This window comes from Sminthopsis crassicaudata, chromosome 6, assembly GCF_048593235.1.
Source record: "Sminthopsis crassicaudata isolate SCR6 chromosome 6, ASM4859323v1, whole genome shotgun sequence".
In the NCBI taxonomy this organism is placed as follows: Eukaryota; Metazoa; Chordata; class Mammalia; order Dasyuromorphia; family Dasyuridae; genus Sminthopsis; species Sminthopsis crassicaudata.
In genome coordinates, this window is record NC_133622.1 from 180,268,187 (window position 1) to 180,282,640 (window position 14,454).

At 48.2% G+C, this 14,454-nt stretch overlaps 1 protein-coding gene across 1 annotated transcript in view; it reads left to right on the forward strand.

Moving 5' to 3' along the window:
- The window catches only part of MFHAS1 (multifunctional ROCO family signaling regulator 1), a 51,901-nt gene extending 42,818 nt beyond the window's left edge, over nucleotides 1–9,083 (forward strand). The window contains exons 2-3 of the mRNA XM_074276506.1: nucleotides 7,480–7,606; nucleotides 8,549–9,083. Coding sequence (XP_074132607.1) covers nucleotides 7,480–7,606; nucleotides 8,549–8,582 — 161 coding nt within the window. The 3' untranslated portion in view covers nucleotides 8,583–9,083. The remainder of the gene's footprint in view (nucleotides 1–7,479; nucleotides 7,607–8,548) is intronic.
- Nucleotides 9,084–14,454: the final 5,371 nt, after the last annotated feature.

Here is a 14,454-nt window from a genome sequence, read left to right on the forward strand (position 1 = left end):
TATTGTGTAATATATTATATGTAAATGTTATCTATTTATACAATATATACATAGAGACGGAGAGATGGCGAGCTCATGAGATTTGCAGGTGACACAGAGCTCAGAGAGGTCGCTGGGTGGCCCCATGGATAGGGCACTGGGCCTGGAGTCAGAGACCTGAGTTCAATGTAACTGAATAATAATAATAATAATAATAATAATTTTGGTATGTATTAGCGGTGTGATGCTGGGCAAGTCACTTAGCTCACCAAAGCTCAGTTTTAGCATCTGTGAAATGGACACCAGGCTCCCCGTGGGAGGCTCCCCGTGTGGCCGAGGTTTCGCCAGCTCCTTTAAAAGGTCCTTCCCTGCGTGTGGCCTTGGGTGCCCTGGAATCCCGTGAGACCAGGCAAGGACGCATGTTCTGGTGACTGCTCCCTGGGAGCTGGGGCAGTGCTGGTGCGCCAGGCCCTGGGAAGGGCACGGCCCAGGCTGGCCCCCGCCCCCCAAAGCCCCCTGGCCCAAGGAAGCCTATGGCGGGCGCACGGCCTGGAAGTTTGGCGCTGGCGGAGCCGCAGCCTTCCCCAGGACGGCGCTTCTGGGCGCTCCAAATAAGGAGCGAGCGCCTTCGCCAGACCCTCGCTGGGGCTGCCGGGCCTTGGAGGCTGCAGCCGGCCTCCCCCACCTCCCTCCAACCCGCCGTGCCCCCTTTGATCGGAGCGTGTCTGATCCCCGGCCAAGGCGGCTGGGACTTTCTCCAGGACAGAAAAAGGGAAATACTTTTCCTTTCTTGGGTGGGTTTGTATTTATATAAAGCCTTCCCGGTAAAGCACAGCCAAGCGTGGCTCCGGGCCGAGCGGGGAGGAGGGGATGAACGGTGGATGGGAAGGGGCGCCGGCCCCGGCTCCTTCCAGGGAGGGCCCAGCGCGGCTCTGCGGCCCATTTAGAAGTCAGGGGACTACGGCCCCAGCCGCGGGGGCCCCGGCCAGTCCTCCTCCCGCAGAGGGACCCCGTCCCGCCGCGCTCCCGGCCCCCGGCGCTCTGCGGCTGCAGGACTTCCTATCCTGCCCGGCCAAATGCCAAGCCAAGTGGGCAGGCGCTTACTAAGCACCTACTGTGTGCCAGGGCACAAGGAAGCCCGGGAGATGCCCCCGTCCCGAGGGGGGGAGACAACGGTGCGGCCCTGGCGGCTCCCGCTGCGCCCGGTCCCGGGCGCTGAGACCGAGGCTAAGGGCCCCCTCGGGCCAGCCATGGCTCTGAGCTTTCTCCTCCGCAGCCTCCACCTGCCCAGCCCTTCACTTTCTCCCACAGCCAGCCGGAATCACTTCTTCCTCCGATTTGCTCCACGGGGGAGGGGGGGGCAGTCCCCGTTCAACGTTGTCGTCTTTATTTTGGGTCTCTTTGTGGGGAAGGCTGAGTCAGAAGGCAGCGTCCAATGCGGGGACACCCTGGGCAAGGTGCTTAAACTGCCTGCCTCAGTTTCCCCCTCTGTAGGACAGGGACTATAATAGCTCCTACATCCCAGGGCTGTTGTGAGGATCAAATGAGACGATAATTGAAAAGGGATTTGCCAGCCTTAGAGAGGTAGAGAAATGCTAGTTTACAATGGGGATGAAGATGGCGACCTTCAGGTGCCCCAAAGGGGGAAGAGTCCCCTCCCCTGTAATCTCTTCTCTATCTCTGTCTCTCTCTCTCTCTGTCTCTCTCTCTCTCTCTCTGTCTGTCTCTCTCTCTCTCTCTCTCTCTCTCTCTCTGTCTCTCTCTCTTTCTGTCTCTGTCTCTCTCTCTGTCTCTCTCTCTCTGTCTCTCTCTCTCTCTCTCTCTCTCTCTCTCTCTCTCTCTCTCTCTCTCTCTCCCTCCCTTCCCCCTCTCTTCACCAAGTGGCAGGAAGCCAGAGGAAATGCTATGTGGAGACTGCATACCTACACCCTCACTTGCTCCAGATAGCTCCCAGTGCTGGGGAAACCTGACTCCCTTCCCTCTGAATGCAGAGCCTTCTGGTGATCAGACCTCAGTCCACTCCCCTCCTCTCACCCCTCATCACTTCCAGGCATCCCACCATGCTTCTTGTCTGTCCCCACCATACCATCACTAAGGTGCATCATCAGAGCTCCCCTGCCCCTATAGCCAGTAGGAGCCCTTTCCCCTTGAGTTTCCAGAGGGTCCTGTGCCCTGTATCCCCATTCAGTCAGTCTAAATCTTCCATTACTGCCTTCCTCCATCCCCTACTCTAGTCCATCCTTATTCCCAGAGCCAGTCATTCATCTCTTGTACAGAGCCATCTCCCCTACCTAGCCTGGGAGCACAGCTCTCTCCTTCCCCTAAGATACCTGGTACATGCCCAGACACACAGTCTCACAGATTTAGGGCTACAAGGAACCTCAGACTGGGTCTAGTCTGGACCCTGAATTTTACAGAGCACTGAAGTAACTAAAGGCCTGAGAGGTTAAGTCACACAAGCCTCTCTCTCCCAGGATATCCCACAGCCATCTTCTAGGACCCGAGCAAGAACTGACCTGAGCTGACTTCTCACAAGTTTATTTTCTCCAGGACCATCATAATTCAAGCAATTTAGTGTAATCAGAGCAACATACTTTAGAATCCAATTAACAATGACTGCACTTGCCATTTTTTCCCAGCTTCCCTGTGGGCTACAGTCATTGTAGAGTCAAATGTCCCAAGGAACTCTGATGTAGCTTGTTTTTGAAGCCTTGTGAGCAGAGGAAGCACAGAGGGGGAAGACCAGTACAGGAATGAGAAATGGAAAGGAAGAAAGGAAAGAAAGGAGGGAGTGAAGAAAGAAGGGAGCAAAAGAAGAAAGAAAAGAGGGACAGAGGAAGGGAGGGAGGGAGGGAGGAAGGAAGGAAGAAAGAAAGAAGGAAGGAAAGGGGGAGGGGGAAGAAAGAAAGAAGGAAGGAAGGAAGAAAGGAAAGGATGGAGGTGGAGGAGAGAAGGAGAGAGAGAGGGAGGAAGAAAAGAAGGAGGAAAGGAAGAAATGTAAGGTACATAAGAGAAAAGGAACCAGGGGCAGGGAGGATATGGAAAGACAAGCCAAAAACCATCTGTGAGCAGAGGCAGGAACAGTGTGGCAGCCAGAGCCAAGGGCAGCAGTGTGTTCCTTGGCCAAAGATCTGCTCATGGATTTCTGTTTTCTTCTTTCCGATGAACTTCTGTTAAATGTTGAATCCTAGAATCCCAGCCCTAAGGCTAGAGGGGCTCTTAGGGTCCATCTAGTTCAAACCCCTCATTTTCTAGGTGGGAAAACCGAGGCCCAGAGAGGAGAGGGGAACGCCTTGCCCAAAGTTCTCTTGCTGGGTTTTGTCTCCTGTAAATTTCTGGGTATCTTGACTGCTGTTCTTGCTGTGTAATATCATCCGTGATAATGCTGTCATTAGGGTATGAAATAAACCACCTGGGCAAAGGAAACAGATGAAAGCTTGGGTAACAGAGGAGGCTTCTGGCCCACAATCACAACTTTGTAGTGATGAAAGTCTTTACTTATCCAGACTTTCTTTTCTCCCCAGCTTGCTCCCCTTCCCTCTTCACCCCAAAAAGCAGACCTATTGGTAATTTCTTAATCTACCTGACTGCTAATTTTGCCCTTCAGAAGGTAAAGGGGAGCATTCCATTCTGCATCTGATTCTTACCACCCCCAACAAAAAATTAGTTAATGGGGTAAAAAGGATGGGGACCTTGAAAGGAAGTGACCCCTCTGTCAATCAATAGCCAAGCATTTATTGAGTCCTACTCTAGTGTAATTTTAATTCTATCAGAATATATGCTGTTTTAGAATATCTTTGAAATTAAAAAAAGAATGTTAAAATGTTAAAATTTTTTTTTAACATTAAATTAGAAGAAAAAGAACTTCTGAGAGAGGAAGTCACTGGATTACTCCCCAATCAACTAAATTTAGAATAGACATGTACGGAATATGGAAGCCAGGGCAGGTGGGTGAAGGGTGGACGGCAGAAGCTTCGCACAGTCCTGCAGCAGTGGTGTCAGGTGGACTAACACAGAAAAAGCAGAGACTTCCAGGGAAGCTGAGGACAGCAAGGCAGGTGTAAGTGATATGGGGAAATCGAGGAGCATCAGTGTTGATGGCAGTGAATGGGATGGTGATAATGGAAAAGGAGACAAGGCAGAGCTGTCCAACAATTTCTTTGTTTTCTCTGCCCAGGAGAATGGTCTTTGTGACTGAAAGGATAGATCAGAAACGACTAATAGGGAGGTGAAACCCAGGATAAGTGGGGGATTGTGAGAGCACTGGGCTGCCATCGGTGAGCTCGGGTCATTGAGGTCAGAGGAGGCTACCTGGAGAACCATCAGCTGTGATGGTGGAACCCCTGTTAGGGACCTTTGAATGACTGGGAAACGGGAGAGCTGTCAAAGGATTAGGGAAGGGAAGTGCAGCCTGATTTTCAGAAATGGGAGAAAATGAAATCTGCAAATTCTGGGCTAGCGGTCTTTGAATTCCTGGCAAAGGTCTGGGGGGCTTACCGGAGGGATGGATGACTCACACCTAGAAAAAGAGGCTGTGATCCGAGAGCCAGCAGGAATTGTTCTAGAATAGGTCATGCCGTACCCGCATCTCTGTGGACAAGGTTTTTAGATTGGTGTGAGCACATGGGACATTGCGGATTGGTGACAAATAAGAGACTGGTCCATTGGCAAAGAGAACTCCAGATGAGAAAGCTTCTACCAATCTCATCTGACAGAGTCTTAGCTGCTAGAGCACTGGAATGTGGGTGACTTGGCCAGGATCATGCAGCCAAAACGTGTCAGAGACAGGATTTGAACCCACCTCTTCCTGGCTCCAAAGCTAGCTCTCCATACTCCGCCATATTGCCTAGCTGTAGTTTATTTAAACATCAGCAACCCTTGGTGTCTCGTGCTATACAAGGCTGTTTGTTGCCTCCACTTCCTTTCCTTTCACCCTCTTCTAAACACTCTGATCTGGCTTCTGACCACATTATTCAACTGGAACTGCACTAAAGGAGACAATGAACCTGATAGACTTCTCTCAGTTCTCATCCCCTCAGTCTTCTCTGTAGCTCTGGAATCTGTTGGTCACTGTCTCCTCTTGGTTGTCCCTGCTCTGGCTTGGGTTTCCTGACACTTATCTCTCTTCTTAGCCTTTGTTCTTGGCCCATCGTCTCCCAACCTGAAGTGTCTCCCATTCCAGACTCTGCCCAGGGCCCTCTTTTCCTCCTCCTCCTCCTCCCCTTCCTCTTCCTCCTCCTCCCCTTCCTCTTCCTCATCCTCCACCATCATCATCATCATAATCATCTTCTTCTTCTTCTCCTTCTCCTCCTTCTCCTTCTCCTTCCTCTCTCTATCTCTGTCTCTTCATCTCTCTGTTTGTCTCTCTCTCCACTCTCTTACTTGGTGACTTCAGTTATCGTCCCTCGTAGAAGACACCCAGATCTGTGTATCCATCCCTGAGCTCTGTCCTGCCATACTAGTTGCTCATTGGACATTTCCAAGTGGTTGTGCCCTAGGCATCACAAACTCAACATGTGCTCAACTCAACTTAGTATCTTTTCCCTAAAATCCTTTGTCTTCTGAATTCCTCTCTTTCTGCAAAAGGCTCCATCCACGTTGTGGACGGCCAGGCTCACCACTTGGGTGTCTTCCTCAACTCGCTCTTGTTTTCCCTGTCCATCACTGGCATTTCTTGCCCATATCTACCCCCACAACACTTGTCATGTCCACATCCCTCTCCTTCACACAACCATCATTGCCTCTCACCTAAGCCATGGCAACAGAGTCCTGCTTGGTCTCCCTGCCTCCAGTCTTGCCCTTTTTCAGTCCATCCAGTTAGGCAGCTACCAGAATGACAGGACCACCTTACTCTATAAACCTTTTCTAGTTCCCTATTTCTATTTATATTTATAGCTCTCTATTACCATTATGGTAAAAATAAACATTCCTCAGTCAGTATCTAAAGCCTTCAGCCTCCCCCTTCCCTGATTAGTGCACACTCTTCCCTTTTCCACACTTACCCCCCTCCCATTCAGGTATCCAGCTTCTTGCCAAGCTCGGCCCTTCACATCCTGTCTGTACCCCCAGGCCACATGGGACATCCTTCCTGTCTTCTGCTTTCCTTCCTTCCAAGCTCAGCTACTTGAAGCCTTCCCTCATCCTCCCTGCTGTTAATTCCCTCCCCTTCCTCAAAAGATTTCCCTGGCTTTTCTGTATGTCCAGTAGAATGTAAGTTCTTCAGGCCATGGTCTGGCTTTTGTTTTGTCTTTGTGTCCTCAGCCTTGAGCTTTTTGTGGTCTGGACCTTTAAAGTGATTGGCACAGGGAGCTCCTGGTGAGGGAATCCCCTCCACCAAGGCAGAGCATCAGCCCATAGCATTCTCTCTTTTGTGGGAGCTTTTGGCCAATGGAAAACCTGCAATCCTAGGGAGGGACAAGAGAAGGATGTTAGTGATGGGTTTTCTGGTTTCCTGACACAATAAGAGCTAACAGTGTGGCACAGTGGGAAGTGCATCAGGTATAGCAGAGGAGAGTCAGGGTTCCAAGTTATTCCTGCTGGGTACTCTCTATGTGGTTGTGCCCCTGGGCTTTTGCTTCTTCCCAAATGACTTCCAAAGCCCCTACAACTGAGTCAGACAATGTCTGGCCTGGGCCTTTGTCAGCTGGTTTATGGTGCTCTAATCCTCACCCAGCCTGACCTTGCTAGCTTGTTCTAGTACCTTAATACTAGTGGTGATCATACTGGCTGAGGCTGGCTTGGGCAGAAAAAGCTGGTCCTCTTACTGTATGGAGAGGTGGAGAAAGAGCAAGAGGAAGAGAAAGAGGAGGAGGAGGAAAAGAAGGAGGAAGAAAAAAAGAGAGAAGAGGAGGAGGAGGAAAAGAAGGAAGGAAGAAAAGAAAGGAGGAAGAAGAGGAGGAGGAGGAAAAGGGAGGAAGAGAAGAAAGAGGAGGAGGAAAAGAAAAGAGGAGGAGAAAAAGAAGGGAGGAAGAAAAGAAAAAAGGAAATAGAAAAGGAGAAAGAAAATAAGGAAGAAAAGAAAGGAGGAAGAAGAGAAGGAGGAGGAAAAGAAGGGAGGAAGAAGAGGAGAAGGAGGAAAAGGGAGGAAGAGGAGAAGGAGGAAAAGAAGGGAGGGAAAAGAGTAGGAAAAGAATAGAGGAGGAAGGAAAGAAGGGAGAGAAAAAGGAGGAAGAAGAGGTGGAGGAAGAAAAGAATAAAGGAGGAGGAAGAGAAAAAGAAGAAGAAAAGAAAGAGGAGGAGGAGAAGGAAAAGAATAAAGGAGTAGGGAAAGAAGGGAGGAAGAAAAGCAAGAAGGAGGAGGAAGCCTCCTGTACTGTCTCCATGCCGAGCAGTTGGGGGAGGCTATGGATGGGTGCCATGGCTGGGCGCCAGGCGGCTGAGTGTCTGGCTGTTGTCTTGGGCTCTGACCATGGATGGGGCCTCCCTCCGTGTCTCTACTCCATCCCTCCAGCCTTTTTTTCTCCCAGGGTCTCATCAAACTCTTTTCTTTTTCTCTTGCAGGGGAGTTGCTAAGTCAGCCCAGGCCAGAGGGCGTCGCTGAGATCATCTGCCCCAAAAATGGCAGCGAGCGAGTGAACGTGGCCCTGGTCTACCCCCCGACGCCCACCGTGATCAGCCCCTGTTCCAAGTGAGCTTTGCTTGAGCCCAGTCCCCCCTCCCCCCTTTCCTCAGTGTCAACTGGTCCTGGAGGTCTCACTTTGTAATCTTGAAAAGCCGTATAAATGTTAGCAATCATAATCGTTATTTATTATGATGATTGCCATTTCAAAAATATTTTCTTCCCAAAATGTCACCGAATTTCTAGGACATCTAGATCTCCCCACAGCCAAGTTCTCCGCCACGTATGTCAATTCCTAATGCCTCCCTCTACTCTGTCACCACTGGGTTCCGCAATGCAGGTCTTAGAATGGAATGAGCATTTATTAAATACCTACTGTGTGCCAGGCATTGTGCTAAGCATTTTTATAAAAATGATCTCATAGGATTCCCACAACCATCCTGAGAGGTCTGTACTATTACTCCCCATTTTACAGATGAGGAAACTGAGGCTCAGAGAGGGTATTTAATGCCCAGGTCTTTCTGACTCCAAATACAACACTATCCATTGTGTCACCTAGCCAACTCAAGTATTGTTACTATGTGCTGGTCAGAGGGCTGGACCTGCACTCAAGAAGGAAGACCCTGAGTTCTAATCCTCCCTGAGACATTAATTAGCCACTTGCCTCTGAGCTTAACCTGCATCTGCCTCAATTCTCTCATCTGTAAAATGGGGATAATAATAGCATCTACCAACAGGGTTATTGTGAGAGTCAAATGAATCAGTATGGATAAAGTGTTTTGCAAGCCTTGCAGAGCTATGTAAATAATAGCTCTTGTTATTCTCCCCATTTTTCAGGTTAGCAAACTGAGTCTTAAAGAGGGGGATGGTTTGCCCTTAGTCATCTATTCTGTCCCCATCAGGTATCACTCACGTCATCCCCTGCCTCCTTTTCCTTGAGTCAGAAATGGCATCCTTCCCTCCTGCTCCCCCTAACAGCATCTTTTCTTCCTTCCTCCCTACTGTTTACAGGAAGAATGTTGGCGAAAAGCACAGAAACCAATAATGGCAGGTGGGGCTATGGGAAGAGGAAGACAGCTCTGAACCCTCGAGGGCCGTCTTGGCTGGTGTCTAGGGGCTGGAGCCTTTGATGGTCTCCCAGCTTGGACAGATATGGAAAGTACTTTCAAAGGATGAAGTGGACAACCTTGGACCCTTTGGAAATGGAGCTGGGAGAAAGGGGCTTGGGGAGGGAGGGAAGAAGAAAGAAGGGGAAAGACTATGGAGCAAACGTTTTACAATCCGAACCTCAGAACTGTGATCTGCCAAGGAAGAGCTACTTGAAGAGAAAAGGGGAAAGCCGAGGAAGGAAGGAAGGAAGGAAGGAAGGAAGGAAGGAAGGAAGGAAGGAAGGAAGGAAGGAAGGAAGGAAGGAAGGAAGGAAGGAAGGAAGGAAGGAAGGAAGGAAGGAAGGAAGGAAGGAAGGAAGGAAGGAAGGAAGGAAGGAAGGAAGGAAGGAAGGAAGGAAGGAAGGAAGGAAGAAAATCAAGAAAAAGAAGAAAAGAAAGGGAAGAAAAAAAGCAAGGAAGGTCAAATGGCCACTCAGGGATTTTGTTTTCTGTGCACACATAAGCCATAGCTGCCGTCCACATGGCTGGATCAGAGACTCTGGAGTCAATTCTGTTCCATGGGAAAGAGAGACCCTTGCCTGAAGCTCACTGCTGCTGCAGAGCAATGACCAGTGTAAAATATGTATATGTTTATCTTTATTTTTATAATATGAAAATACATTTAAATTTATACAGTTGAAAGCTTTTAGCATTAGTTCACACTGGGTGCAATATTCTGCATGAGAACCGTGCCAAGTTGGGGCTGGTTTCTTGTTTTCCTTCGTGGGTTGGGGTCTCTTTCTTGCTCTTGACTTCCTGGTTTTCTCCCCCCTCACCTGCAGCCAGGAAGGTTTGTGAGGGGGTTTGAGGTTCATTCTGTTCCTTCTTTGCTGCTAGTCTCTCACCGTGGAATCGGACAGGAGGGGTCCTCGGGCCCCTTCCCGCTGCCACTGTGCAGGATATGTATAAGCCCGCCGGCCCACGTCCCCTTGGTAGCCGGAGAGCGGGCCAGATCCACCCCTGTCCGGGAGTCTCCCCATGCTGTCTGCCCCCAGCCCGGACCTAGCTTTGGGCCCGGCATCCCTCAGCTCGGCCCTAGAGAAGGCCATGGAGAGATGGAAACAAAGGCCCTTCTTGGGGATTGAGCCGTGGCTCCCAAGGCTTCAACAGCTGGAGGACACAGAGCTCTAAGGGCTGAGATTCCTCCTGCTGGGCGGGGTCGGGGAGAGTCTCGCTTCCCAGCAGTGTGCTTGCAGACCCCCTCCCGCCCACCCCCACAGCTGTTAATTCCCTCGCTGAGGTGACCATTAGCAGAAGGCTGCTCGCTGCTCCGCCCCCGTTACTGCCCCCAGAGCGGGCTGAGAAATCTTACTGCCACGAATGGGCTCAGGGACAGTAAAGAGGTCCTAATGGCCCAGTCCATCCTGACTTCCCAAGAGCCAGGCACCGATGTCTGCGGGAGGGTCGGCCCAGAGGCAGCTGAAAGCTGGCAGGGTGCTTCCCTCACCCCGGGCGATGGGGCCTGGCCGGGAGCAGCATCCCCTGTGTGGTTTCCCTCAGAGCTTCTAGAACCCCGTGGCATTATGTGGCCCACGGGCCCCACGCAGGGAGCCGCCTTCCGGGTAGGGATGGGGGCGAGCTGCCTCAGTTTGCCATGACGGGGAATGGACCTCTCTCTTTTATCTGGAATAAAGGGATTCGGAGGAGGAGGAGACGGTCAGACCACGGCCCAGCTGTCATCTCCTGTTAGTCCTAAAAAAGTATTGACCCGTTGAATGCCAGTGACCTTTACAAGTTCCGCAGCCCTCTGAAGGGCACAGCTGGGGAGGAGGGCCGGAGGCCTCCGCCCGGAGGGAGCCCGCCGAGCCGTCGCCGGCCGGGCCAAGCGGGCGGACGTGCCAAATGCTGGCGGCCCAGAGCCGGTTCGGACCTGTTTGTCTCCCTCGCACTCTCCAATACTTGAATATGCTGGGCGGCCCGGCGGAGTGTCCCGTTTCTCTGTGTATGTGTGTACAGTGTAAGCAGCTGGTGACGTGTCCGTGGTTCTGCAGCCCACCTGCCGGACGCGGGGCGGGTGGGCGCTCTAGGTGTGTGTATCCATAGCTATGCATATAGGTCTCTCCTTTGTAGCTCGGCATGAAGCAGGGCAGTCCGTCCTAGCTAGGGCGGCGTTTGCGGGCACGGCCGAGGGCTTGCCGTGGGCACGAGGCGCCCGGATGCCCGCCTTCTCGTGCGTCCTTGTGGTAGTGTGGAATGTGTGACGTGTGCTCGCGAGGAACCCGCAGCGGAACAAGGACCCCGGGGGGAGGGGGGCAGGGGTGGACGGAGACCCCCCCCTCCCCAGTCCCGTCAGCTTGAGAGCCCGCTTCGTCCGAGCAGGGGAGCTACGCCCGGATGTCCTGGAATACTTTCTGCCATGCAGGAATGTTTGCCACCCACGCAGGGACTTCCACAGCCTCCTCCCACGCAGGGAAAGGACTGACCCGTGGCCAGGTGAGGCTGCGTCTGCATTTCGGGAGCGTGGAGGGACGAAGCGGCACAAAGCACAAGCGGGGCTCTCCGGCCTCCTCTCGGGACTCTGAGGGGCTGCCCCGGGCCGCCGCCCAGCCCCGTCCGGCCCCTCCTCACACAGGCGCCTCCAGCCGATCTCACCTAACGCTTGGGCGAAGGACTCTCCTAAAGATGAGCGGGCCCTCCGGCGGGCTTTTCTCATGCCACAGTTTGTGAAATGTAATTGCGGTTGACTGTCAAATCGTCTTAAATGGGCAGAATTAAAAAAAAAAAAAAATTCTTGCCCTGAAAAATTGAAATAAAAGGAAAAGGAAATTGTGTTGTGTTGTGTGGATTGTTTGGTTCTGACAGTTTGGAGCCATGATGACTTTTTTTTTTTAAGAAGTTTTTATGGATATCCTCTCCCCCCCCTCAAGCAATTGGGGTTAAATGACTTGCCCAAGGTCACACAGCTAGGAAGTGTTAAGTGTGTGAGTTTGGAGCCATTCCAACTTTTTTTAAAAAGAGAAGTTTTTTTATTGATAAACCCCCCCCCTTTTTTTTTTTTCTGCCGAGGCAACTGGGGCTAAGTGACTTGCCCAGAATCACACAGCTAGGAAGTATTAAGTACCTGAGTTCAGTGCCATTCTACCTTTTTTTTTTCTTTTTAAAGAGAAGCTTTTATTGATATCCTTTTTCCCCTGAGTCATTTAGGGTTAAATGACTTGCCCAGGGTCCCACAGCTAGGAAGTGTTAAGTGTCTGAGACCAGATTTGAACTCCGGTCCTCCTGAATTCAGGGCTGGCGCTCTATCCACTGCGCCACCTCGCTGCCCCTTAAAAACCTTTTGATTTTTCATCAACTTTACTTTTCATATCTATACTCTCCCTCTTGGTCATCCACTCTTTATGGATACACAAAAAGAAACACTTTAATGGGGTTTCTGTTATTATTAAATTCTTAAAATGATGAGCAGACTGATTTCAGAAAATCCTGGAGTTACATGAACTAATGTTGAATGAATCAAGCAGAACAAGAGAATATTGTACCCAGCAACAGCATAGTGTGTGATGGACTTGTTGGCTGTTCTCAACAATGAGGTAATTCAACTTAATTCCAATAGACTTGGGATAGAAAATGCTTTCCACATCTAGAGAGAGAACTCTGGACACTGAATGTGGTTCAAAGCATAGTATTTTCACTTTTTTCTTTATTTCTTTTTCTCATGTTTTTCCCTTTTGGTCATTCACTCTTTTGGGGGGCACATGAAATAAGAGACATTTTTGGTGGGTTTTTCTGTTCATTATTAAATTTTTTAAATGTTGATCAGGTTGATTTCAGAAAAACTTGGAAAGAGTTACATGAACTAATGATGAATGAAGTGAGCAGAACCAAGAGAACATTGTACACAGCAACAAGTTTGTGTGATGCCCTTGGTTGTTCTCAGCAATGAGGTAATTCAACTTAATTCCATTAAACTTAGGATGAAAAATGTTCTCCATATCCAGGGAGAGAACTATGGACACTGAATGTGGATCAAAGCATAGTATTTTCACTTTTTTGTATATTTCTTTTTCTCATGTTTTTCCCCTTTTGGTCTGATTTTTCCTGCACAACATGACAAATATAAAAAAAGAATTGCATATATTTAAACTATATCAGATTACTTGCTATCTTAAGGAGGGAGAAAGAAAAATTTGGAACACATAGTGTTACAAAAATGAATATTGAACACTATCTTTACATGTATTTAGAAAAATAAAATACTATTGAAAATTTAAAAAACAAAACAAAAATTCCTTTTAAAATTTGTTTTATTATAGCTTTTTATATACAAAACATATGCATGAGTAATTTTTTTACATTGACCCTTGCAAAATCTTCTGTTTCAACTTTTCCCCTCCTTCCCTCTACCCCCTCCTCTAAATGGCAGATAATCCCATACATATTAAATATGTTAAATACAATGGATGTGTAAATATTTATATTGTTATCTTGCTGCACAAGAACGATTGGATTTAGAAAGGTTAAAAAATAACCTGGGAAGAAAAAACAATAATGCAGGCAAACAATAACAGAAAGAATGGAAATGATATGAAAAACAAAAATTCTTAAGCAGCAGCAGTGTATAGTTAATAGACTGCTGGATTTAAGGCCAGAACAACAAAGTTCAGACTCTTGTTTTTTGACATTATCATCTCAGTGATATTCGACAGGTCACTTCTCTGTGGCTGTCACTTTCTTCATTTTAAAGAGAGCTTCATGGAAATATGTCTGGGAAATGTCTATAAAAATGACTTTTTTAAGTGAAACAGTTTTGGGGACAGCAGCCCATCCTCATGTGTAGTGAAATTATCATCCATCTCTAACTGCTCCTGACTCACTATCTGGTTAATTATCCACCTGGATTCTAAGACAATTGAGGATTATATTATGATTCGTAAATGAATAGAAATGTACAACTTCTCATTAATCAGCCAATTGACTCTGAGCCCCACCCTATTTTATAAAAGAAAAGTCATTTTTTCCCCATAAGTGTTCACTCAGCTCTTTCTTGACATTAAATCTTGATCTCATAGATTCAGCTAAACATTGCTACTAAAGATATGATTTATTAATAGTATGATAAACAGCACAAAGATATATTTAAATATTTCAACAATCCATTACTGATGAGAAAGCTTAGAGTCAGACCGACTTCTCCATAGACACTGGAACTCTACAGAGTCCCACCATTCAGATCTCTCAAGATGGCCATCCAAGTTTCATAAAAATCTTTTTCAGCTTGTGTTCTCTTCTCCAAAAAATAAAAGTTAAACTCAGTTTTTTTTAATTAAAAAAAAATTAAACTATAAGGATCATTTTTGTATGTCATATAACTATCACTTATAATATTTGTCAAGAGTATTTAATTTTTTCAGTGACATGTAAAGATCATTTTTAACATTCATTTTTGTAAGATTTTGAGTTCCAATTTTTTTCTCCCCTCCCTAAACAGCAAGCAATCTGATATAGGTTACACATGTACAATAATTTTTAAAACTACTTTCCTATTAGTCATTAAACCCAGTTCTTTCTAGATGTCTCTTCGCACTTTCTCAAATAAGGCAGTTGATTCTTGGGTCCCTTGGGAAAGAGGTTCTGAGTTGGCTGTGAGATCCCTATGCCTTGCAGGCCTGATATCTGCTCCCCCTTCTCTCCATCACTTAGATTCCACATCTTTCTTCCAGACTCAGCTCAGGTACCTTGGAAGCAAGCTCCTTATTCTTAGTTTTCTGTCCCTCAATCATCCCTCAAGCACCTGATCTGGCTCTCCCTCCCACTGATCAGAAGCATCTC